Source organism: Dendrobates tinctorius, unplaced genomic scaffold (genome assembly GCF_039654945.1).
Source record: "Dendrobates tinctorius isolate UK_male_01 unplaced genomic scaffold, ASM3965494v1 ptg000011l, whole genome shotgun sequence".
NCBI lineage: Eukaryota > Metazoa > Chordata > Amphibia > Anura > Dendrobatidae > Dendrobates > Dendrobates tinctorius.
The window spans coordinates 130961325-130985969 of record NW_027361679.1 but is presented as its reverse complement, the minus strand read 5'-3'; the positions used below and the strand labels follow the sequence as shown (position 1 = coordinate 130985969).

At 42.0% G+C, this 24645-nt stretch overlaps 1 protein-coding gene across 2 annotated transcripts in view; it reads right to left on the bottom strand.

Moving 5' to 3' along the window:
- Positions 1–1925: 1925 nt before the first annotated feature.
- The window catches only part of LOC141051090 (GPI ethanolamine phosphate transferase 2-like), a 211424-nt gene continuing 188704 nt past the window's right edge, over positions 1926–24645 (bottom strand). For both annotated transcript variants that reach the window (XM_073547960.1, XM_073547970.1), the window contains 2 exons: positions 17526–17689; positions 1926–13717 (listed from right to left, as the gene is read on the bottom strand). In XM_073547960.1, the coding sequence (XP_073404061.1) occupies positions 13492–13717; positions 17526–17689 (390 nt within the window). In that variant the 3' untranslated portion in view covers positions 1926–13491. The remainder of the gene's footprint in view (positions 13718–17525; positions 17690–24645) is intronic.

Genomic DNA, 24645 nt, shown 5'->3' with positions numbered 1-24645 from the left:
GTGTGAAAGCACAACCATCATTCAAAAGTGACCAAAATATCAGCCAGAAAGCATTGGTACTAAGATGTGGTCTGTGGGCCCCGCCTGCAGAACCACTCCTTTACTGAGGGTGTCTTGATAATTGCCAATAATTTCCATCTGTTGTCTATTCCATTTGCACAACAGCATGTGAAACTGATTGTCAATCAGTGTTGCTTCCTAAGTGGACAGTTTGATTTCACAGAAGTTTGATTTACTTGGAGTTATATTCTGTTGTTTAAGTGTTCCCTTTATTTTTTTGAGCAGTGTACTTTAAAACATACCTACACCATGATGTTCCCACCTCCAAACTTAATTGTTGGTATGGTGTTTTTGGAGTGATATGTATTGCCTTTTGAACTCCAAACATAATGTGTTCAATTTTGGCCTTATTTGACCATGCTACATTCTCCCAGTATTTCACAGGTTTGTCTATTGAGCAAACCTTAAAAGCGCTTGAGCATGCTTTCAATTAAGCAATGGAGTCTTGCATGGTGAGCATCCACACAGGGCATGGAGATTGAGAGTATTACTTATAGTTTTCTTTGAAACAATTGTTCCTGCTGATTCTAAGTATTTCTGTATCTCTCCACAGGAGGTCCTTGGCTCTTGAAGAACTCTTCTGATAAGTCTTTTCACGCCGCTGTCTGAAATCTTGCAGGAAGCACCTGGTCATTGCCTGATTGCCTGCTTATGGTGAAATGATGTTCTTTCCACTTCTGGATTATGGCCCCAACAATGCTTACTGGAACCTTCGGTAGTTCCGAAATTCTTCTATGACCAATGCCATCAGTATATTTTGAAACAATAAGATTGCAAAGGTTGTGAAACAGCTAATTGGTTTTACCAATAATGAGATGTTTCTTGTGTGGCACCTTGGTAATGAGACACCTTTTTATAGGCCATCAGTTGAACCAGCTGATATTTTTCACTAAGTGGCAGGATTGCTTTCTAATTACTGGAAGATTTAAGCTGGTGTCATTACTTTCCAGGGCTTTTCACACCTGTTTTTTTTGTCATGTGTGCAATACTTTTTCCTTGTGTCATTTCTCATTATTACACATAACTTAATTTATGGACATCTGTGGTTTGATTCATTTGCCTGTGGGGATTGGATGGGTTATTACTGACATCTGGTGAGAATTTGATGCCAATAGCACCTTTAGAAATACATTTATTTATAAGTATTGAATACATCATCAATTTTCATTCACTTGCTGTATGTGCCCCAAAACGGTATCAATAAAACTAACTGCTCAAAAAAGCAAGCCATCACACAGGTCCACTTATGGAAGAATAAAAAAAATGTACTGATCTCAGAAAACTACATTTTTTTTTACAAAAACTAATGATTTTTTATTTTAGTGGATAAAAAAATAAGTTTGGTATCACCATAATTGTATTGACCTGAATAATCATATTGCCATACTAAAAAAATAAAAATGAAAAAACAATGGCAGGATTGTTTTTTATTTCCACCGCACTAGGAATTATGTTTCCCATTTTTCATTACATTGTATGGTAAAAGAAATGGTGTCATTCAAAACTAAAAGTTATTCTGTCTAAAACAAGCCCTTGTATACTATATTGAAAGAAAAAATTAAAGTTATGGCTCTTGGATGAAAGGGAGGAGAAAATTCAAAGTGCAAAATAGAAAAATTATTTGGTCCTTATGAACAAAAATTGTAACTAGTGCAAAACACTTGACAAGACTGACAAACGGCACAGTCCAGACTCATTGACAGATAAAGGAAGACTGGCTGGCCTGAATGTATAGCACTTGTAGTACTCCTGAAAGGTAACTGCTATCTTATTGCCTGCAAGAACTACATGTCTAGCAAAACTGTCTTTTTTTTTTTAGTTATTCAACACTTGAAAATAAATAAAACCATTTTTTAACAAAGTAATGAGGTTGGATTTTCTTTATTATTAGTAGTAGCACTTACTGCCACTACTCAGGAGTTAAAACATAGTCCTGCACAATCATTCAAGTAGAGGTAGGGGATAAAATATTTCATTAAATTCTGTTTAACCTTAATTATACCAGAATACAAAACCGCAGCTTCTTAGGCCTCCTTCACACGTACGTGGTACCTGGTGCCATCAGTGCTTTCTACCACTATGACATCCGTGGGTCAAGCTTTACCATCAATAATTAAATAACAAAGCTTCTCCTGTACTTTGCAATGTTAAACACTGACAGGATACGGATGGCACACGGATGCCATCGTTGTTTTTCATGGACTCACACACTTGTATTCGCACTTGTCATCAGTGCTGCTGGAAAAAAATGGACACGTCTCCGTGCGCTTTGCACAGAAACACACAGTCGTTTAAAATCAAGGACATGTGCTTAGCACCATAAGTTATAATGGGGATGTGCTGTAAGAGAAAAAAAACCCAGATCACACGCACTGGAAACATGGACATGTGAATGAGGCCTAATATACAGGAAAAAACCACAAGTGGAAGAAATGGCTCCAACTCTAAATCAGTTTGCTCTACAATCTGAGTAAAAAGCAATGAGCGAAAATCTAAAATATAACCTTTAATCAAAAAGTATTAAAATAAACTCAACAAAAATGTTAAAGAATGTCACCCAATAGAATCAGATGACAAACACACACACACACTTCTTATCCAACTCGCTGCATACGAAGAGAAGACAGCCAATGGTCAGTTAAGGATAAGCCGCTCTCTATGGTTAGAGACCACCAAAATATCTGACAACTTACTGTTCACTAACAGTTTTTGAAGTATTATGATCAGTGGTTAAGGCACAACAGATCAATATAATATGGAATAAAGAACAATCTCACCCATTTGATGATGCAATTGGAGATGTCATACATTAGTCAATATTCAGTTGGCACCTGTTGCTGATCTCATAAAGTCCTTGTACTAACCCTGGTAACCCCAGAGACTCCCACCCTAACAAGGGCAGACCACATCTGGTTCTCGCATTCTGAATGACCCTATGTGCCTCCCAACAACTTACCTGAAATATGATTTATCAGGGGAATAAAGGCACTCGTCCTCTTCTTCACATAAAGGGCCAACATTTCCTGATGGGAATGTAGATAGTCAATGGCATCAGGCTTGTGAGCCAGATTAAAATATAGTAAGCAATTAGGGAAATAAATGGTTATAACTTGCATTATGTTTGTGAACTCACACCAACAAGTTCCTATTCGTGTGCATACTCAAGCTCTCAGCACACACCTGAGGTGTCACTTCCGGTCGCCTGAAACGCAAGTTGAGACCAGGAGGCATCACTCTTTCTGCCATACAGAGCGTCACTTCAGGTAAAATGGAATGAAAACGCGTGTCAGGATGTACCGCGCAGATCCGGGCATCACTTCCAGTCAGGTGGCGCGCATTGCTCCTCAGGCGAAAGTATCAGTCGTCAAGTCCAGGTGAGTGACACACAGGACTGACTTACTTCCACCTCGATGGAATGCATGACGTTTATCGAGGACTGAGAAAAAAGGGGTTTGGTACCGTGTTAGCCAGCTGAAAAAATAATGTTCATTTATTGTACCATGCTCCTCTTTTTTTGCTGTTTGTTTGTGCATATATTTGTGTTTCTTCAGAAAATCTGTTATATACCATGCCTGAGGAAGAGACCTTAGAAGTCCTGAAAGCTTGCTTTGCAACATCATTTATTTTATTTTTGTTTGCCATTAAAAGGAATCATAACTGCAAGATTATCTTGTTTTTCACACAGTGCATTATTTTTCCAGGAGTGCGGAAACGCCACATTAACGGCTACCCATCAGTATTAAAATTATATGTGCCTGCCTACAGAGGGGTGATGCAGCACCAGTCAAGTCAATGATGGGTGATTTACAGTGGGGAAAATAAATACTTGATACACGGACGATTTTGAAAGGTTTCCCACCAACAAAGAATGGAGAGGTCTGTAATTTTTAACGTAGGTACACTTCTCCTGTGAGACAGAATCAAAAAATAAAAACCAGAAAATCACATTGTACAATTTTTAAATAATTTAATTGCATTTTATTACATGAAATAAGTATCTGATCACCTACCAACCAGTAAGAATTCTGGCTCTCACAGAAATGTTAGTTTTTCATTAAGAAGACCTCCTACTCTGCACTCATTACCTGTATTAACGGCATCTGTTTAATCTTGTTTCCTCTATAAAAGACACCTGACCACACAATCAATCACACACCAACCTCTCCACCATGGCCAAGATCAAAGAGCTGTCTAAGGACACCAGAGACAAAATTGTAGACCTGCACAATGCTGTAATGGGCTACAGGACAATAGACAAGCAGCTTGGTGAGAAGGCAACAACTGTTTACACAATTATTAGAAAATGGAAAAAACTCAATCTTCCTTGATTCTGGGGCTCTGTGCAAGATCTCACCTCGTGAGGTAAGGCTGATTCTGTGTCAGGAATAGGCCCAGAACTACACAGGAGGACCTGGTTAATGACCTGGAGAGAGCTGGGACCACAGTCTCAAACATTACAGTTAGTAATACACTACGCTGTCATGGATCAAAATCCTGCAGGGCATGCAAGGTACCTCTGCTCATGACAGCACATCTATGGGCAAGTTTGAAGTTCGCTATTCACCATCTGGATGATACCGAGGAGGTATAGGAGATAGGTCATGTAGTCAGATGGTGTCAAAATAGAACTTTTTGGTATCAACTCCACTCACCGTGTTTGCAGGAAGAGGGATGAGTACACCCTCAATTACACTGTCCCAACCGTGAAGCATGGTGGGGGAAACATCTTACTGTGGAAGTGCTTTTCTGCAAAGGGGACAGGGTAAAAGCACCATATCAAAGGGAGGATGGATGGGGTCACGCAACATGAGATTATAGCCAACCACCTTCTGCCCTCAGTAAGAGCACTGAAGAAGGGTCGTGGCTGGGTCTTCCAGCATGACAATGATCCGAAAGACACAGTCAAAGTAAACAAGGAGTGGCTCCATGAGAAGCATTTCAAGAAAATTTTTGCAGGAAGCTGAAACTCAACGTTGCCCAGTGACAGCCACAAAATCTGAAAGATCTAGAGTAGATATGTATGAAGGAGTTGGCCAAAATCCCAGCTGCATTGTGACCAAACTTTGTCAAGAACTACAGGTAATTGCTGACCTCTGTAATTGCAAACAAAGGTTTCTGTAACAAATATTACTTGTTTTTCTATTGTATCAAATACTTATTTCATGCAATAAAATGTAAATTAATCATGTAAAAATTATTAGTATGTAATCAGTCCCGCAGCTGTTCACTTGTGAGGCTCACAGTTTATCAAAACTATATTTATTAAACTGGGTTTATAGAACCCCTAAATCAGGGGTCCTCAAACTACGGCCCGCGGGCCACATGCGGCCCGCCAAGGACTTTTATCCGGCCCCCCGCCAGGCCGACATTGAACTTATGAACTGCACTGCAGTTCAATGCCGGCGGGCCCTGTAATCGCGGGCGGGACGAGGCGCCGAGGAAAGGCGTTACGCAGCCCTCCGTACGCAGCAGAGCACAGTGCACACAGACGGCCTGATTATCATCACGCCGCCTGCGCGGCCTGATGACGTCACGCCGCCTGTGTGCCTGTGCAGGAAGAAGACTGAGATGAGCGGGCGCCTCTTCAGAGCAGCGGGGGACATAGGTGAGTACTTTTTTTTTTTTTTTTTTTTTTTTTAACGCCGGGTCCTATTGGGGTCATTTACCTGTCTAATGGGGACATGTGCTGCCTAATGGGGACCTGTGCTGCCTATTGGGGACATTTATCTGCCTAATGGGGACATTTACCTGCCTAATGGGGACCTGTGCTGCCTAATGGGGACATTTACCTGCCTATTGGGGACCTGTGCTGCCTAATGGGGACATTTACCTGCCTAATGGGGACATGTGCTGCCTAATGGGGACATTTACCTGCCAATTGGGGACCTGTGCTGCCTATTGGGGACCTGTGCTGCCTAATGGGGACATTTATCTGCCTAATGGGGACATTTACCTGCCTATTGGGGACCTGTGCTGCCTAATGGGGACCTGTGCTGCCTAATGGGGACATTTACCTGCCTATTGGGGACCTGTGCTGCCTAATGGGGACTTGTGCTGCCTAATGGGGACTTGTGCTGCCTAATGGGGACATTTACCTGCCTAATGGGGACCTGTGCTGCCTATTGGGGACCTGTTCTGCCTAATGGGGACATTTACCTGCCAATTGGGGACCTGTGCTGCCTATTGGGGACCTGTGCTGCCTAATGGGGACCTGTGCTGCCTAATGGGGACATTTACCTGCCTAATGGGGACCTGTGCTGCCTAATGGGGACATTTACCTGCCTATTGGGGACCTGTGCTGCCTAATGGGGACATTTACCTGCCTATTGGGGACTTGTGCTGCCTAATGGGGACCTGTGCTGCCTATTGGAGACATTTACCTGCCTATTGGGGACATTTACCTGCCTAATGGGGACATCTACCTGCCTATTGGGGACTTGTGCTGCCTAATGGGGACATTTACCTGCCTATTGGGGACATTTACCTGCCTAATTGGGGACCTGTGCTGCCTAATGGGGACCTGTGCTGCATATTGGGGACATTTACCTGCCTATTGGGGACCTGTGCTGCCTAATGGGGACCTGTGCTGCCTAATGGGGACATTTACCTGCCTATTGGGGACCTGTGCTGCTTAATGGGGACCTGTGCTGCCTATTGGGGACATTTACCTGCCTATTGGGGACCTGTTCTGCCTATTGGGGACATTTACCTGCCTATTGGGGACCTGTGCTGCCTAATGGGGACCTGTGCTGCCTAATGGGGACATTTACCTGCCTATTGGGGACATTTACCTGCCTATTGGGGACCTGTGCTGCCTATTGGGGACCTGTGCTGCCTATTGGGGACATTTACCTGCCTATTGGGGACCTGTGCTGCCTATTGGGGACATTTACCTGCCTATTGAGGACCTTTGCTGCCTAATGGGGACATTTACCTGCCTATTGGGGACCTGTGCTGCCTATTGGGGACATTTACCTGCCTAATGGGGACCTGTGCTGCCTATTGGGGACATTTACCTGCCTATTGGGGACCTGTGCTGCCTATTGGGGACATTTACCTGCCTATTGGGGACCTATGCTGCCTATTGGGGACATTTACCTGTCTATTGGGGACCTGTGCTGCCTATTGGGGACATTTACCTGCCTTTTAGGGACCAATGTTGCCTATTGGGGATTCTTGCACCACACCAGTCTGAGCCTGAGGTAAAAGTGGAGTTTCACCAATATGGGCACTGGTGAGGCTGCATTGATGTGCACTGATCAGGCTGCGCTGAAGGGCACTGATCAGGCTGCATTGATGGGCACTGATCAGGCTGCGCTGATGGGCACTGATCAGGCTGCGCTGATGGGCACTGATCAGGCTGCGCTGATGGGCACTGATCAGGCTGCATTGATGGGCACTGATCAGGCTGCATTGATGGGCACTGATCAGGCTGCATTGATGGGCACTGATCAGGCTGCATTGATGGACACTGATCAGGCTGCATTGATGGGCAGTGCAGTCTGTATGTCTCTGTGTGGGCAGTTTTATTGCTGGTATATTGTTTTGGTAGCGCTGTATATATGTTGGTATTTTACTAATAGCAATTTTGAATCCCTAGGAAGCAATGATATCAAGAAAGAGAAAAAATTGACTCGAAGTGTAGGATATTCGAAGAACCCAAAAAATCGGTAAGTTTGATGATTTAACTTCATTTTTAATATAGTATTTGTTCCTATTTTTGTTTTATTACCTCTAAATAAGATATGTGCAGTGTGCACAGGAATTTATTCAGAATTTTTTTTAAACTATATTCCGGCCCTCCAATGGTCCGAGGGACCGTGATCTGGCCCCGTTTAAAAAGTTTGAGGACCCCTGCCCTAAATTGTTGAATAAAATATGGGTAAGACCGGACGACTTGTGCCCAAGATGTGAGGCGGGCCCAGCGGATACTATGCACATGTTATGGACTTGTGGGGTAATTGAGAACTTTTGGAACCGGAATTTAAACTATGTTGATAATGTGCTTAACCCCTTAGTGACTGAGCCAATTTTGAAAATAATAACCAGGCCAATTTTTACAATTCTGACCACTGTCACTTTATGAGGTTATAGCTCTGGAACGCTTCAACGGATGCCACTGATTATGAGAATGTTTTTTTCATGACATATTGTACTTCATATGTTAGTGGTAAAATATCTTTGATATGACTTGCCTTTATGAAAAAAAATAGGAAATTTGGCAATTCGAAAGTTTTGCAATTGTCAAACTTTTAATTTTTGTGCCCTTAAATCAGAGAGTACAGTCACACACAATAGTTAATAAGTAACCACAACCATAAATTTCCCACATGTCAACTTTACATCAGCACAATTTTGGAAACACACATTTTTTTGTTAGGACATTATAAAGGTTAAAAGTTAACCAGCAATTTTTCATTTTTCCAAAAAAATTTACAAAACCTAGGGACTACATCACATTTGAAGTGACTTTGGGGGCTTATATGACAGAAAATGCCAAAAAAGTAACAACAATCTAAAGACTGCACCCCTCAAAGTCCTCAAAACCACATTTAGAAGTTTCTTAACCATTCTAGAACTAGAGCAATATGGAAGGAAAAAAAATGAACATTTTACTTTTTTCACAAAAAATTTACTTTAGACCCAAACTTTTTTTTATTTTTATTATTACTATTATTATTATTATTATTTTATTTATTTATTGTTCTAGCGCCATTTATTCCATGGCGCTTTACATGTGAGGAGCGGTATACATAAAAACAAGTACAATAATCTTAAACAATACAAGTCATAACTGGTACAGGAGGAGAGAGGACCCTGCCCGCGAGGGCTCACAATCTTCAAGGGATGGGTGATAATACAGTAGGCGAGGGTAGAGCTGGTCGTGCAGCGGTTTGGTCGATCGGTGGTTACTGCAGGTTATAGGCTTGTCGGAAGAGGTGGGTCTTCAGGCTCTTTTTGAAGGTTTCGATGGTAGGTGAGAGTCTGATATGTTGTGGTAGAGAGTTCCAGAGTAGGGGTGATGCGCGAGAGAAATCTTGTATGCGATTGTGGGAAGAGGAGATAAGACGGGAGTAGAGAAGGAGATCTTGTGAGGATCGGAGGTTGCGTGCAGGAAAGTACCGGGAGACGAGGTCACAGATGTATGGAGGAGACAAGTTGTGGATGGCTTTGTATGTCATGGTTAGGGTTTTGTAATGGAGTCTCTGGGCAATTGGGAGCCAGTGAAGGGATTGACAGAGGGGAGAAGCTGGGGAATAGCGGGGAGACAGGTGGATTAGTCGGGCAGCAGAGTTTAGAATAGATTGGAGGGGTGCGAGAGTGTTTGAGGGGAGGCCACAGAGCATGAGGTTGCAGTAGTCAAGGCGAGAGATGATGAGGGCATGGACTAGGGTTTTTGCAGATTCTTGGGTGAGGAATGAACGGATGCGTGAAATATTTTTGAGTTGAAGTCGGCAGGAAGTGGAAAGGGTTTGGATATGTGGTTTGAAGGAGAGATCAGCGTCAAGGATTACTCAGAGGCAGCGAGCTTGTGGGACTGGGGAGAGTGGGCAGTCATTTACTGTAATTATTATTATTTACTGTAATTTTTACAAGGGTATTAGGAGAAAATGAACCACAAAATTTGTTGTGCAATTTCTTCTGAGTACATTGATATCCCATATGTGGGGGAATTCCACATTTTGGGTGCACGGCAGGGTTAAGAAGGGTGGGGGTGCCGTTAGACTTTTTGAATACAAAATTGTCTGGAATCAATGGCAGGCACCATGTCGTGTTTGGAGACCCCCTGATGTGCCTAAACATAAGTGACCCTATTTTGGAATCTACACCTCTAAAGGATTTTATCCAGGGGTCGCTGAGGAATAAGTACACTTAACTGCTGCCATTAAAAAGCGTATCGGCGGTCGACCAAACTTAGGATTCCTAAACAGCCTGTAGTGTGCATTCTGGGCTCAGTAGATAGTATAATGGAGGAAGTGAATGCAAGGGTGGCACTTAAGAGGATTGTGTATCTAATTTGGGGTTAAGAGCTGCTCCCTTTCTATAAAATCTTTTTTTGGGTAACCCCTTTGTTGAAAACTTAGTTTGAGATCATTCAATTGATCCCTAAATATACTATTACTCAAGCAGTTTCTCCATATATGTAAGCATTGGCCCCTTGGAATTACCTGTTTTAATACTTTTTGATTAAAGGTTATATTTTACATTTTTGCCCATTGCTTTTTCTTAGAGACCTAATATACATACAAAAGTACAGTGGAGTAACCAACAAGTATAACATATAAAGCTTATAAAACCCATTTATTATTTATTTTTTTAGAAAAATAATACACTCTAAAGATGTTTACACTTTTTTCAGCTTTTTATATTACTTACTGGCAATTGAACCCGTTCTACGCCCAGGTGGCAAACATTTTTACTGGTACATTTATACAGAGTCTGCAATAAAATGGAGGCGAAGAACACGGTATAAGTATGCGCTGACTCTGGCGCCATTTTATTGAAGCAATGTACTACGTCAATATAGCACTTCGCACTCACCGGCCATAGGGATAATGATGATGGCCGGCGCATGCACACTGCTATGTTCATGTAGTACAATTCTTCAAGAAAATTACACTGGGGTCAACACATGCACATCCCACGATATCCAGAGCCATTTTGTTGAGGACACGGACTTCAAATTTGCAAAGTGTCTTCAATAAAATGGCGTGCTGACTCCGGCGCCACACTGCGCAGACTTCGCCTATCCTAGCTTCAGACACAAGGAAGCATCCACTGTTATATATAATAATAGACCTTCAAATAGCTGTACAGTCAGCTGAAGTCATACTCGCACAATAATATTCAAGTCCTAGTAGACAGAACTTGTAATTTACATTTGTTATCAAAAAGTGATTTGTTCACAAAACAAATTTCCCTCAAGAACCCCAAAGCCTCTGCTTGTTTAGCACTCTGAACACTGGAACAATGGGGACCAAGAGGTCAATAGGAAATATTACGAAACAATCACTGACCTCAGGGAGACCAGTCAAAGAAAACACTGCGGCAGCCGGCAAAGGCGCTCAATCAGTGAAATCCTAGGTGCAATGCTCCCCGGGAAATACGAATATGCAAATAAAGTCCGTGGAGCCTCATTTAAGAGTCTCAAACACGGGACTAGCCAGATCTTCCTCCAGGGAAGGACCCAGCCAAGGAGTGGCTCCTTTCGGAAACCACTATTACCACCATATTAAGTGGCCCTTTAAGTCAATATCCAGCTCTTTACGAGTCTACAGATATGACAAGGGAAATACCAAGGCCAGGTATCCACAGACAGCTGTTTCGGGGTGTTGCCCCTCATCAGTGTGGAGTAGGATTCTGGCTAGGTGGGAGCAATGCCTAGTAGACCAACATCACGAAACAATCACTGACCTCAGGGAGACCAGTCAAAGAAAACACTGTGGCAGCCAGCAAAGGCGCTCAATCAGTGAAATCCTAGGTGCATTGCTCCCTGGGAAATACGAATATGCAAATAAAGTCCGTGGAGGCTGGGGTGAAATGAGAGATTTTCTCATGCAAGATGATCAGATTCATTATGTAAATGGCACTCGGATCAAAGTCTGATCAGAGTCTGAGCCAAGTGTCAGATTCTCTCAGCTGAGAGAACCATAACACAGGAAAGGAGAAGGTGGAGAACAAACTTCTCTATTGTTTGAGTTCGCGAATGTTGGACTGCACTTGGATATCACCCGAGTGCAGTCCGATGTTTTCCACATAGCCATAGACTTGAATGGGTGCGCATGATCCAATTTGTGCTGTGATTTTTTTCTCATACCGAATCATCATGAGAAAAAAACCCACTCATGAGAACTACCCCACAGAATAACATTGGGCTGAGTGCTATCCTATGAAACATCGCATAGATGGGTAAAACATTGCTAGATTTCACCCACAAAGTTAAAAAACAAAACTAAAAACAAAACAGGCGAGGACATATAAAATAAACTTGAGTTCCTAGGAGTGTACATTGAACTGCATAAAAACAAAAAATAGTAACTTTCTTTTCTCCCTCTAATTACAGAGAAGGTCTCCATCATGAGAAGAGACAAATAATCTGGAGTACTGTAACAAAAAAGGAGTTCTAAATGCTTTATAAGATATATTAAGAACATAGGACTTTAAACAGAAGATATCATCATAAATTACCTATTGTTAAAATCAGATTTTTATGTTACAAGTGGTTTTAAAAAAAAAGTCCACAATTTTTTTTCCATATCACACTTGTTACTGAAAATCAAAATGACCGTATTTTTTTTTTTAGAGTATAAGATGCACTTTTTCCCAAAAATTTTATTGGGGAAAATAGGGGCTGTGTCTTATAGTCCGAATGTAGCTTACCGGGGGTTTGCAGAGGTGGAGGAGCAGGATCACAGGGTGCAGGGTCCCTTCCTCAGGAAGCCGGCGGCAGAAGTGGTGCGATGCTGCGGTCCCGGTGTCGGTGGTGAGGCAGAGCGGAGTGCATGCTCAGACTGGGATCTCGGTCTGGCCACACCCTCATTCTGCACAAGCGCCACCTCCGCCGGTTATTTCCTTGATTCACTAGTCTGCACATGCAACACCTCCCGCGGCCCACAGGTTCAGGGGAATTGGCCACTGAGAAAGCAATGCACTCCGCTCTGCCTCACCGCCGACACCGGGCCCACAGTATTGCACCGCTGGCCCACCCCCTTCTCCCACTTGGGGCCCGAAGCATTGCCCCACTTCTGCCGCCACCGGTTTCCTGAGGATGGGACCATGCCTCCTGTGAGCTCACTCCACTGTCCCCCAGGTAAGATACCTTAAATTTAGACTATAAGACGGACATCCATCTTCTAAAAAAATTATTTTTTTCCCCATTTTCCTCCCCAAAATTTGGAGTGCGTCTTATAGTCCAAAAAAAGTACAGTAGTAATATTGCCATTTTCAAATTGACTCATTCTAACTGTCCTTTCAGGAATAGTTGTCAGAAAGCTTCTTATCAGCACATGCAAAATTACTATGACAGGTCAAACCTATATACAGCTGACCCTGTTCCCCTATGAAAGGTAGGATTGGGATCTGACCATTGTGGCTAACGTACATGTGTTGTTCCCTGAAACCACAAGAAGCTAGAGTCAAAAAAAAAAAAAAAGGTCCCAGAGGCCGCTATGAAAATTGCAAGATTTAATTTTTTTAAAGTTTTTAATAAAGATTGTGATTTGGAAGAAGAACTAAAAATAAGATACATTTAACACAAAAACCTGATTTAAACAATAGGTCATATTTTATATTGCGAGGCCAGAGAAGTGTGGCAGCGACTCTCTCATAGTAAACACAACACTCTTGCTATTGGCGCAGTGAGGCGCGGCGTAACCACCATTCGGCCTATAGCTATCTCATGTGCATGGAAAGGCTTACCAGTAACACTATTTAAACGTCACTTTTTGCTACTTGGTTCTTATCTACCACAGTAAATGTCACACAAATCCCAGCTGAGATAACTAGATGTATGACTTCATAAAGCAGCTTCGGAGAAAAGACACTCCAAATGAACAAATGGTAACGAAGACCTGTAACCAAAAGAATGTAGACAGTCACTGGAAGTGCCCGGATGATGGCATAGCAGTAACATCCATGTGCCACAGCTGTAGAAGTCCTGGAAGAGAACGTTTACAAGTTAGCTTGTGGATTCCAACAGTTGCTAAAGAAACAATAAAATCAGTAAAACAGGAGGACATTTATATCACTTTATTAACTACTCAAACTGTCTTTAACCCCTGTTAAATATTAATAATCCGTTAATTTCTTATAAGACTCAGTTCTGTACATTGCTTTAGCTTACACGACATAGGCTATTTTTAAGCTTGGCTCATGGTAGAAAGACAGCTCCATATATGTAGAGACCACGTGCTTTAGGAGACGTATATAATTCATGGCTAACTGTAGAGGTCGCTCTTCTTCCCTCACCATCATGAGAGACAGACACGAAGATGTCTTCTGTGCTGGGCCATGACATGACATAACAGCTGGTATGTTACTTTACTACGAAGAAGCCGAACTGAGAGACAGACGCCATTTGCCATGTGAGATCTCGGAGAGAAGAAGAATACATGTTGCTTTGCTATGAACAATGGACAATCTCTCTTTCACTTATTTTTATTCACCTGTTTTTCTGTAATAACCTTTCTTTGATGGAAGAATCCAAATAAACCACTATATTTTTATCTGGTAACTAGTCCTGAGTATTTTACAGGATATGCATTATTTTACAACCCCTTCATGACATCTGTTACATCCAGGACCTGACTCTAAGGGAGCAGTCGGACTACTTTATAACATGGGTGACGACATCGCAGTGCATGGACTGGCCAGCGGCTCTCCTTATCGGAGCATTGACAGCTGCCTAGAAATACAAGCTGTCACGCTTGGGCTCGGGGAGCTGATGGCCAGTCCGTGCATTGGGATGTGACTGTCGTCCGTGTTATATGGCAATCTGACTGTGCCCCAACAATAGCGGGTGGAGGGGAGCTCTGTAGAATCACCATGTTCAGTAAACTCTGATCTATCAAAAGCTAGAAATAATTAACCAGATCAGTAAACAACATAAATGAAAAAAAAGTTCAAGAACGCCAACATTACAGGTTTTTGGTCGCTGCAGTTCCACAAAAAATGCTGTAACAAGCAATCAAAACAGAACATCTATCCCAAAATGGGCAGCTCTCTTCCTTATGTTTCCATAGAGCTGCTCCTTGAGCATGGAACAGCTGGACGGTGGAAGTGCTGGAAGCTCATTATTATCATCTATCTAGATGTCAACAATATATTATGACAACAAAACTCTTAGGCCGGGATCACACATGCAAGAAATACGGCCGAGCCTCCCATGTTAATACTCGGCACTCGGATCCGAGCATGCAGCCGCATAGCAATACATGGAGCCGCACGCTCCGCTCCTGAGTGCCGGCGGCAGTGCCGGTATTAACATGCGAGACTCGGCCGTATTGCTCACATGTGTGATCCCGGCCTTAAGGGGAATCTGTCAGCAGGATTTCACCCCACAACCTGCTTATATGCTCTTTCATAGACGAGTCAGACAATACCATTGGCAAATGCGTTCCTCCCTAACTGAGAAATCAGCGTTTGAATACAGATATACAAGTTACAGTACATCAACAAATATTGGCAACAAGTCTGAGTACAAGATATATAATCAGAGGGAAATACTTAAAATGTAGACCATAAATAAGAATTTTTTATTGATAAAAATGATCAATTTAATTAGAAAAAAAATATTTTATATATAAAAATATGTAAATATACAAGTTAGCCAGTAAGGTGGCACCAAATGGCAGCATTAGGGAGGAAAATTCAATACCTAATAATGATGAAAGCACATATAGAGAATAACGTATTGCACATTAAGGTCTATATAATCATCTATACCAGGGGTCTCAAACACGGCTGATTCATGGGGCCTGCAGGCACTGTAAACTGCTTGTCCATTACAGCCCAGTCGCCACCGAAATTAGTGCTTTATTTCAGTTGAGTGTGCTTTAACACACATTCAATTGAAATGTATTGCCTCACAGAGACAAGCGCTCTGCACAGCAATACCAATGCCAGCCGCCGGCCAATCAGAGGTCAGCAGCTGATTTCGGCGTGCTGATGCGTGGCAGTGACGTCATACGCCGCTGTTTCAGCACGCCGATGTCAGCTGCGGACCTCTGATTGGCTGGTGGCTGGCATTGGTATTGCTGTGCAGAGCGCTTGGGACATTACTATAAGGCCACGTTCACACTATCAGTATTTGGTCAGTATTTTACCTCAGTATGTGTAAGTCAAAACCAGGAGTGGAACGATCAGAGGAAAATATAATAGAAACCCGTCACCACTTCCGTATTATCACCCACTCCTGGTTTTGGCTGAGAAATATTGATGAAAAATGCTGACCAGATACTGATAAAGTGACTGCAGCCTAAGAATGTGGCATTACTATAAGAAGAGGACTAGAATGGGACATAGCTATAAGATGGGGACCAGGATGGGGCTTCACTACAAGATATTGGCTAGAATAGGGCACATTACTACAAAAGGTTGCCAGAATTACAATATGGTGCCAGTTGTAAGACAATGTTATTGTATGTGGCCAATTGGAAGAAAACAAAATTGTTAAAAAAAAAAATAAAATAAAAAAGCATAAAAAAATATTTTGTCACTTAAAATGCTGTCATAGAGATGGATGGGGGGGAAATCTCCTTCAATTCGGCAGTGGAAAAAGTTAGTGAATGATGTGATTCCATACGAAAATATATTATATAGGCATAGATGGTGCCCCCAGAAATTTCACAGGATTTGGGAAAGATGGTGTGACTCACCTTTGACACATCTGGCCCCTGATGCTATAACCTCATCAATTTGCGGTATAACCCCTGAAGCATACCTTCTTCAGTGTATGAGAGTGATGTGATGAGTGATCTAAAGAATAAGTGTCTTTTATAATCTGAATAAACACAAACCCTGATAGAGAACCTGTTGGATTGATGGTGCCATGCTGGGTAGCAATGTTATACTTTATTTGTATTGCTTGTTTATTCTATTATTGAAAGTGTTCTTCCATATCTACTTTGGATGGTAATTCTATGTTGATCCGAATACTATACTGCATTATTATATGCTTGTTGTATTAATTTGTGGAATCTTTCAATAAAAAGAGTTTAAAAAAAAAATGCTGTCATATACAAACTAAACCAAAAAAGTGCACATTTCCTACGCCTAATGAGGCGTATATGGAAGCATGTCTAATGGAGCTTGTGATAATTGTGTAAAACCACATATAGCATCAAATATAATAAAGCACACCATATGCTAATAGAGTATATACAGGGATGCATAAAGTGTCCATCTATAGATATATAAAACTGAGTGTATGTACAGATATTGAGGTAAAATACTGACCAAATACTAAGGTAAACCACTGACCAAAAACTGAGGTAAAATACTGACCAACACTCTTTAACTCTTCTACCGGATTTAGTCAGGGGGACGTACCCAGCCTGCTGCTCAGGTAGGGAGGACATCAGTGCTGGGCTGCCTACACACACAGACTACATCTGCCTGCTACAATCCCCTTTTGCATCAATCCCAGAAAGGCTGCAAGGAGCATTCTGCATGTGGAGTGAGTGTGGCTATGTGTAGTGGGCGGGCACAATGTGTAGTAGGCGGGGCTAGATACACACACATACTTTCAGTTTTATATATATAGATTGAATTTTCCTCCCTAATGCTGTCATTTGGTGCCACCTACTGGATAACTTGTATACTTACATTTCTTTTAATATAACATTTTTTTCTAGTAAAATTTTAAATTGTTAAAAAAAATGATTGTACCTAGTTATTTTTGCACTTATTTTTATTTAAGTTTTTTTTTTTTTTAAATTTCAACAGATAATTAATTGTATAATTACTTGTTAGTTTCTCCACTCAGGTAACACAACAGATGCATAGACCAAAGTAAAGGCCCAGTGTAAGTCACAAACGCAGTGAGGAAAATAGCTGGCATCTCAACATAGTTCTCAAGGCCCACAAAACCAGCTGAGACATCCACTGTACTTATGGTGTTGGAGTTTCCCTGAAAAAATAAGGAACACATAAGACTTCGTGATACAAGGATACATTCAAACCACCTGTAAGCATCACGTCTCAAATCAAAGCCTCATCGCATTATTGGCTTTACATTCAACACAAGTATAACTAAGGTAATATGCTATTATTACAGTATGTGCTCCCTTTTGCCTCCCCCACATAAATTAATTACATCACAGGGATAATTTCTGCAAAAGCTCTTCTGTGGCAACCAAGTCTTTATGTGCATATTTCTTCTAGACAATCACAAATCCATAATTACGCAAAATATTAGCATTTTACACTTTCCTAAAAATGCTCAGGGTGCATCACAGTAGTGTGTGGTCAGCAACGGCTCAACAGATTCACTGGCATTAGACCAACAAGACACTGAGCATATATAAACACTGAATGTTAGAGATTCACCCAACAGGTAATGTCTCAAATAAAACTATTTCTTTATTAATAAATCCAAATATGGACACAAAAATTGTGTTAAAAGAGCAGAGTAGCGCAATGGAGGACCATACATGCATTAGGTAGTGCAATAAGGTATTCACCGACAAAGGCATATACACATTCCATTAGATATGCTTCCTAATGTCTCTATACAGTTGTGGCCAAAAGTATTGACACCCCTGCAATTCTGTCAGATAATACTCAGTTTCTTCCAGAAAATGATTGCAAACACAAATTCTTTGGTATTATCTTCATTTAATTTGTCTTAAATGAAAAAAAACAAAAAGAATTGTCCTAAAGCCAAATTGGATATAATTCCACACCAAACATAAAAAAGAGGGTGGACAAAAGTATTGGCACTGTTCGAAAAATCATGTGATGCTTCTCTAATTTGTGTAATTAACAGCACCTGTAACTTACCTGTGGCACCTAACAGGTGTTGGCAATAACTAAATCACACTTGCAGCCAGTTGACATGGATTAAAATTGACTCAACCTCTGTCCTGTGTCCTTGTGTGTACCACATTGAGCATGGAGAAAAGAAAGAAGACCAAAGAACTGTCTGGACTTGAGAAACCAAATTGTGAGGAAGCATGAGCAATCTCAAGGCTACAAGTCCATCTCCAAAGACCTGAATGTTCCTGTGTCTACCGTGCGCAGTGTCATCAAGAAGTTTAAAGCCCATGGCACTGTGGCTAACCTCCCTAGATGTGGACGGAAAAGAAAAATTGACAAGAGATTTCAACGCAAGATTGTGCGGATGTTGGATAAAGAACCTCAACTAAAATCCAAACAAGTTCAAGCTGACCTGCAGTCCGAGGGTACAACAGTGTCAACCCGTACTATCCGTCGGCATCTGAATGAAAAGAGACTGTATGGTAGGAGACCCAGGAAGACCCCACTTCTTACCCGGAGACATAAAAAAGCCAGGCTGGAGTTTGCCAAAACTTACCTGAAAAAGCCTAAAACGTTTTGGAAGAATGTTCTCTGGTCAGATGAGATAAAAGTAGAGCTTTTTGGGCAAAGGCATCAACATAGAGTTTACAGGAGAAAAAAAGAAGCATTCAAAGAAAAGAACACGGTCCCTACAGTCAAACATGGCGGAGGTTCCCTGATGTTTTGGGGTTGCTTTGCTGCCTCTGGCACTGGACTGCTTGACCGTGTGCATGGCATTATGAAGTCTGAAGACTACCAACAAATTTTGCAGCATAATGTAGTGCCCAGTGTGAGAAAGATGGGTCTTCCAGCAGGATAATGACCCAAAACACACTTCAAAAAGCACTAGAAAATGGTTTGAGAGAAAGCATTGGAGACTTCTAAGGTGGCCAGCAATAAATCCAGACCTGAATCCCCTAGAACACCTGTGGAGAGATCTAAAAATGGCAGTTTGGAGAAGGCACCCTTCTAATATCAGGGACCTGGAGCAGTTTTCCAAAGAAGAATGGTCTAAAATTCCAGCAGAGCATTGTAAGAAACTCATTGATGGTTACCGGAAGCGGTTGGTCGCAGTTATTTTGGCTATAGGTTGTGCAACCAAGTATTAGGTTGAGGGTGCCAATACTTTTGTCAGGCCCATTTTTGGAGTTTTGTGTGAAATGACCAATGTTTTGCTTTTTGCTTAATTCTCTTTTGCGTTTTTTTTAATTTAAGACAAATTAAATGAAGATAATAATACCAAAGAATTTGTGTTTGCAATCATTTTCAGGAAGAAACTGAGCATTATCTGACAGAATTGCAGGGGTGTCAATACTTTTGGCCACATCTGTATGTCTATGTCATAGTGAAAATGATAGACATTAGTTCTGAAAATAGGTATCGTATTATTTGGATTATAAGACACACCTTTTTTCCCCCAAATTTGGGGGGAAAATGGGGGTGCGTCTTATAATGTGTATATACCTTATCGGCGTGCCGCTGAGGGTGTCCCGATGCCGCTGCTTGCGGTGTCGCGGTGATGCCGACATTTTGTGAAAGGTCATGTTTTCCTGTGTGGTAGACTACGGGAAAATGGCAGCCGGGCGGCGCATGCGCAGATGGAGATCTCGGCACCGAGATCTCACCTCCCGAGATGAATGTAAATCTCGGGAATGTAAATCTCCATCTGCGCATGCGCCGCCTCTTGGCGGCCATTTTCCCGGAGTCCACCGCACAAGAAACCATGGAAGTACTGTCGGGGGCTCTGGCCTTTCACAAAACGTCGGCAGAGGCCCCCGCTGCACCGGGGACACGGCGCAGAACCGCGCACCACTGGGGACAAAGCACAGCGGCGGCACCAGACACCCGCAGAGGCGTGCTGCACATCGGAACAAGACCCTCATCCCAGCCTGCGGCCTGCAGCAAAGCACCACTCTTGCCTCCTCCAGCAGCGACCCTAGGACCCCGATTTACCGCAGCCACCACCCCTGGAAAGCAATAAAACGCATGGATTATAAGAAGCACCATTTTCCTCCTGAAAATTTGGGGTGTGTCTTATAATTCAAAAAATACACTGGTAGAAGTGTCTGATGACAGTATGGTCCCATCGCCCCAACATTCACTATAATGTATGGCAGAAATTTATAGTTGACCTCTATTTCAGCTCATAGCTGGCATACATTTCATATTATGGCACATGGACAGCTTAACACCTTTAACCCCAAGGATGGTTTGCATGTTAATGACCAGGCCAATTTTTACAATTCTGACCACTGTCCCTTTATGAGGTATTAACTCTGGAACGCTTCCATGGATCCCGGTGATTCTGACACTATTTTCTCGTTACATATTGAGCTTCAATGATAATGGCAAAAATTTCGTGGATATGAATTGCGCTTATTTGTGAAAAAAAAACAGAAATATGGTGAAAATTTCGCAATTTTCCAACTTTAAATTTTCATGCCCTTAATTTACAGATATGTCAGATAAAATACATAATAAGTAACATTTCCCTCATGTTCACTTTACATCAGTACAATTTTGGAACCCAAATTTTTTTTTGTTAGGAAGTTATAAGGGTTAAAAGTTGACCAGCGATTTCTCATTTTCACAACACCCTTTCTTTTTAGGGACCACATCACATTTGAAGTCACTTTGAGGGGCCTATATGATAGAAAATACCCAAAAGTGACACAATTGTAAAAAAAATGCACCCCTCAATGTGCTCAAAACCACATTCAATTAGTTTATTAACCCTTCAGGTGCTTCACAGGAATTTTTTGAATGTTTAATAAAAAATGAAAATTTAAATTTTTTTTTCAGAAAAAATTTACTTCAGGTCCAATTTTTTTATTTTAGTAACAGGAGAAATTGGATGCAAAAGTTATTGTGCAATTTTTCCTGAGTACGCTGATACCTGATATGTGGAAGGGAACCACTGTTTCGGCACATGGCAGAGCTCGGAACGGAAGGAGCGCCGTTTGACTTTTTGAATGCAAAATTGGCTGGAATTGAGATCGGACGCCATGTCGCCTTTGGAGAGCCCCTGATGATGTGCTTAAACAGTGGAAACCCCCCACAAGTGACCCCATTTTGGAACTAGACCCCCCAAGGAACTTATCTAGATGTGTGGTGAGAACTTTGAACCCCCAAGTGCTTCACAGAAGTTTATAACGCCCAGGCGTGAAAACAAAAATATCATTTTTTCCACAAATATGATCTTTTCGTCCCTAATTTTTTATTTTCCCAAGGGTAACAGGAGAAATTGGACCCCGAAAGTTGTTGCCCAATTTGTTCTGAGTACGCTGATACCCCATATGTGGGAGAAAACTACTGTATGGGCATACGTTGGGGCTCGGAAGGGAAGTAGTGACGTTTTGGAATGCAGACTTTGATGGAATGGTCTGCAGGTGTCATGTCGCGTTTGGAGAGCCCCTGATGTGCATAAACTGTGGAGAGCCCCAACAAGTGACCCCATTTTGCAAACTAGACCCCCAAGGAACTTATCTAGATGTGTGGTGAGCACTGTGAACCCCCAAGTGCTTCACAGAAGGTTATAATGTAGAGCCATAAAAATAAAAAAAAAATCATATCTTTTTTTAACAAAAATTATATTTTTGCCCCCAAATTTTTATTTTCCCAAGTGTAACAGGAACATCGTGTTGTTCCGAGGGGCTCGGGGAAGCACGCAGGGAGCCCCCTCCCTGCCCGATGATTCCCTATGTCCCCGGTACACTGTGATCATGTTTGATCGCAGTGTGCCAGGGGGTAATGTGCCGGGAGCGGTCCGTGACCGCTCCCGGCACATAGTGCCGGGTGTCAGCTGTGATAATCAGCTGACACCTGGTCGCGATCAGCTGCGCTCCCCCGTGAGCACAGCTGATCGCGATGACGTACTATCCTGTCCACGGTCATATGTGCCCGGGTCACGCGGACGGGATAGTACGTCAGATTCAGAAAGGGGTTAAACAAAGGTTGTAAAGTAACAAAATACAGTGGGGAAAAAAAGTATTTAGTCAGTCAGCAATAGTGCAAGTTCCACCACTTAAAAAGAGAACTGAGAAAAAAAAATCCAGAAAATCACATTGTCTGTTTTTTTTTCATTTTATTTGCATATTATGGTGGAAAATAAGTATTTGGTCAGAAACAAAATTTAATCTCAATACTTTGTGATATATCCTTTGTTGGCAATGACAGAGGTCAAACGTTTTCTGTAAGTCTTCACAAGGTTGCCACACACTGTTGTTGGTATGTTGGCCCATTCCTCCATGCAGATCTCCTCTAGAGCAGTGATGTTTTTGGCTTTTCGCTTGGCAACACGGACTTTCAACTCCCTCCAAAGGTTTTCTATAGGGTTGAGATCTGGAGACTGGCTAGGCCACTCCAGGACCTTGAAATGCTTCTTACGAAGCCACTCCTTCGTTGCCCTGGCGTTGTGCTTTGGATCATTGTCATGTTGAAAGACCCAGCCACGTTTCATCTTCAATGCCCTTGCTGATGGAAGGAGGTTTGCACTCAAAATCTCACGATACATGGCCCCATTCATTCTTTCATGTACCCGGATCAGTCGTCCTGGCCCCTTTGCAGAGAAACAGCCCCAAAGCATGATGTTTCCACCACCATGCTTTACAGTAGGTATGGTGTTTGATGGATGCAACTCAGTATTCTTTTTGCTCCAAACACGACAAGTTGTGTTTCTACCAAACAGTTCCAGTTTGGTTTCATCAGACCATAGGACATTCTCCCAAAACTCCTCTGGATCATCCAAATGCTCTCTAGCAAACTTCAGACGGGCCCGGACATGTACAGGCTTAAGCAGTGGGACACGTCTGGCACTGCAGGATCTGAGTCCATGGTGGCGTAGTGTGTTACTTATGGTAGGCCTTGTTACATTGGTCCCAGCTCTCTGCAGTTCATTCACTAGGTCCCCCCGCGTGGTTCTGGGATTTTTGCTCACCGTTCTTGTGATCATTCTGACCCCACGGGGTGGGATTTTGCGTGGAGCACCAGATCGAGGGAGATTATCAGTGGTCTTGTATGTCTTCCATTTTCTAATTATTGCTCCCACAGTTGATTTCTTCACTCCAAGCTGGTTGGCTATTGCAGATTCAGTCTTCCCAGCCTGGTGCAGGGCTACAATTTTGTTTCTGGTGTCCTTTGACAGCTCTTTGGTCTTCACCATAGTGGAGTTTGGAGTCAGACTGTTTGAGGGTGTGCACAGGTGTCTTTTTATACTGATAACAAGTTTAAACAGGTGCCATTACTACAGGTAATGAGTGGAGGAAAGAGGAGACTCTTAAAGAAGAAGTTACAGGTCTGTGAGAGCCAGAAATCTTGATTGCTTGTTTCTGACCAAATACTTATTTTCCACCATAATATGCAAATAAAATGAAAAAAAAACAGACAATGTGATTTTCTGGATTTTTTTTTCTCAGTTTGTCTCCCATAGTTGAGGTCTACCTATGATGTAAATTACAGACGCCTCTCATCTTTTTAAGTGGTGGAACTTGCACTATTGCTGACTGACTAAATACTTTTTTCCCCACTGTAGGTAAAACGCCACTTTATTTCAGTTCGGTCCAGAAATATTTGGACAGTGTCCGAATCTTCGTGATTTGCCCTCTGCATGCCAAAATTTAGGAAAATTTAACAACTGAGATGAAATTGGGGACTTTCCGGTTTATTTAAAGGGGTTAAACAAAAAAATCCTTTCAAACATTTAGGAATTGCAACCATTTTTCTACAAAGTCTCCTCATTTCAGGGGACAAATTAACTTTAACATAAATAAAATATTCATTTTTAACATTTTATAGCGAATCCTTTGCAAGCAATGATGGCCTGAAGTCTGAATTCCATGGATGTTACCAAACGCTGGGTTTATTCCCTTGTGATGCTTTACCAGCATGACTCTGCAGCGCTCTGACTGACGGTCTTACCGGTGGTAGCGTTACCACAGTTAAGAAACTCTGTGCTATTGGGAAGCCGTTAAAAACGCAAACAGAAACTAAGGAAATCCGCAAACACTTTTATACCTGCATGTTTGCTGCAGATTTGACTGACTCAATTGAAGACAATGGGTGACAAATGCT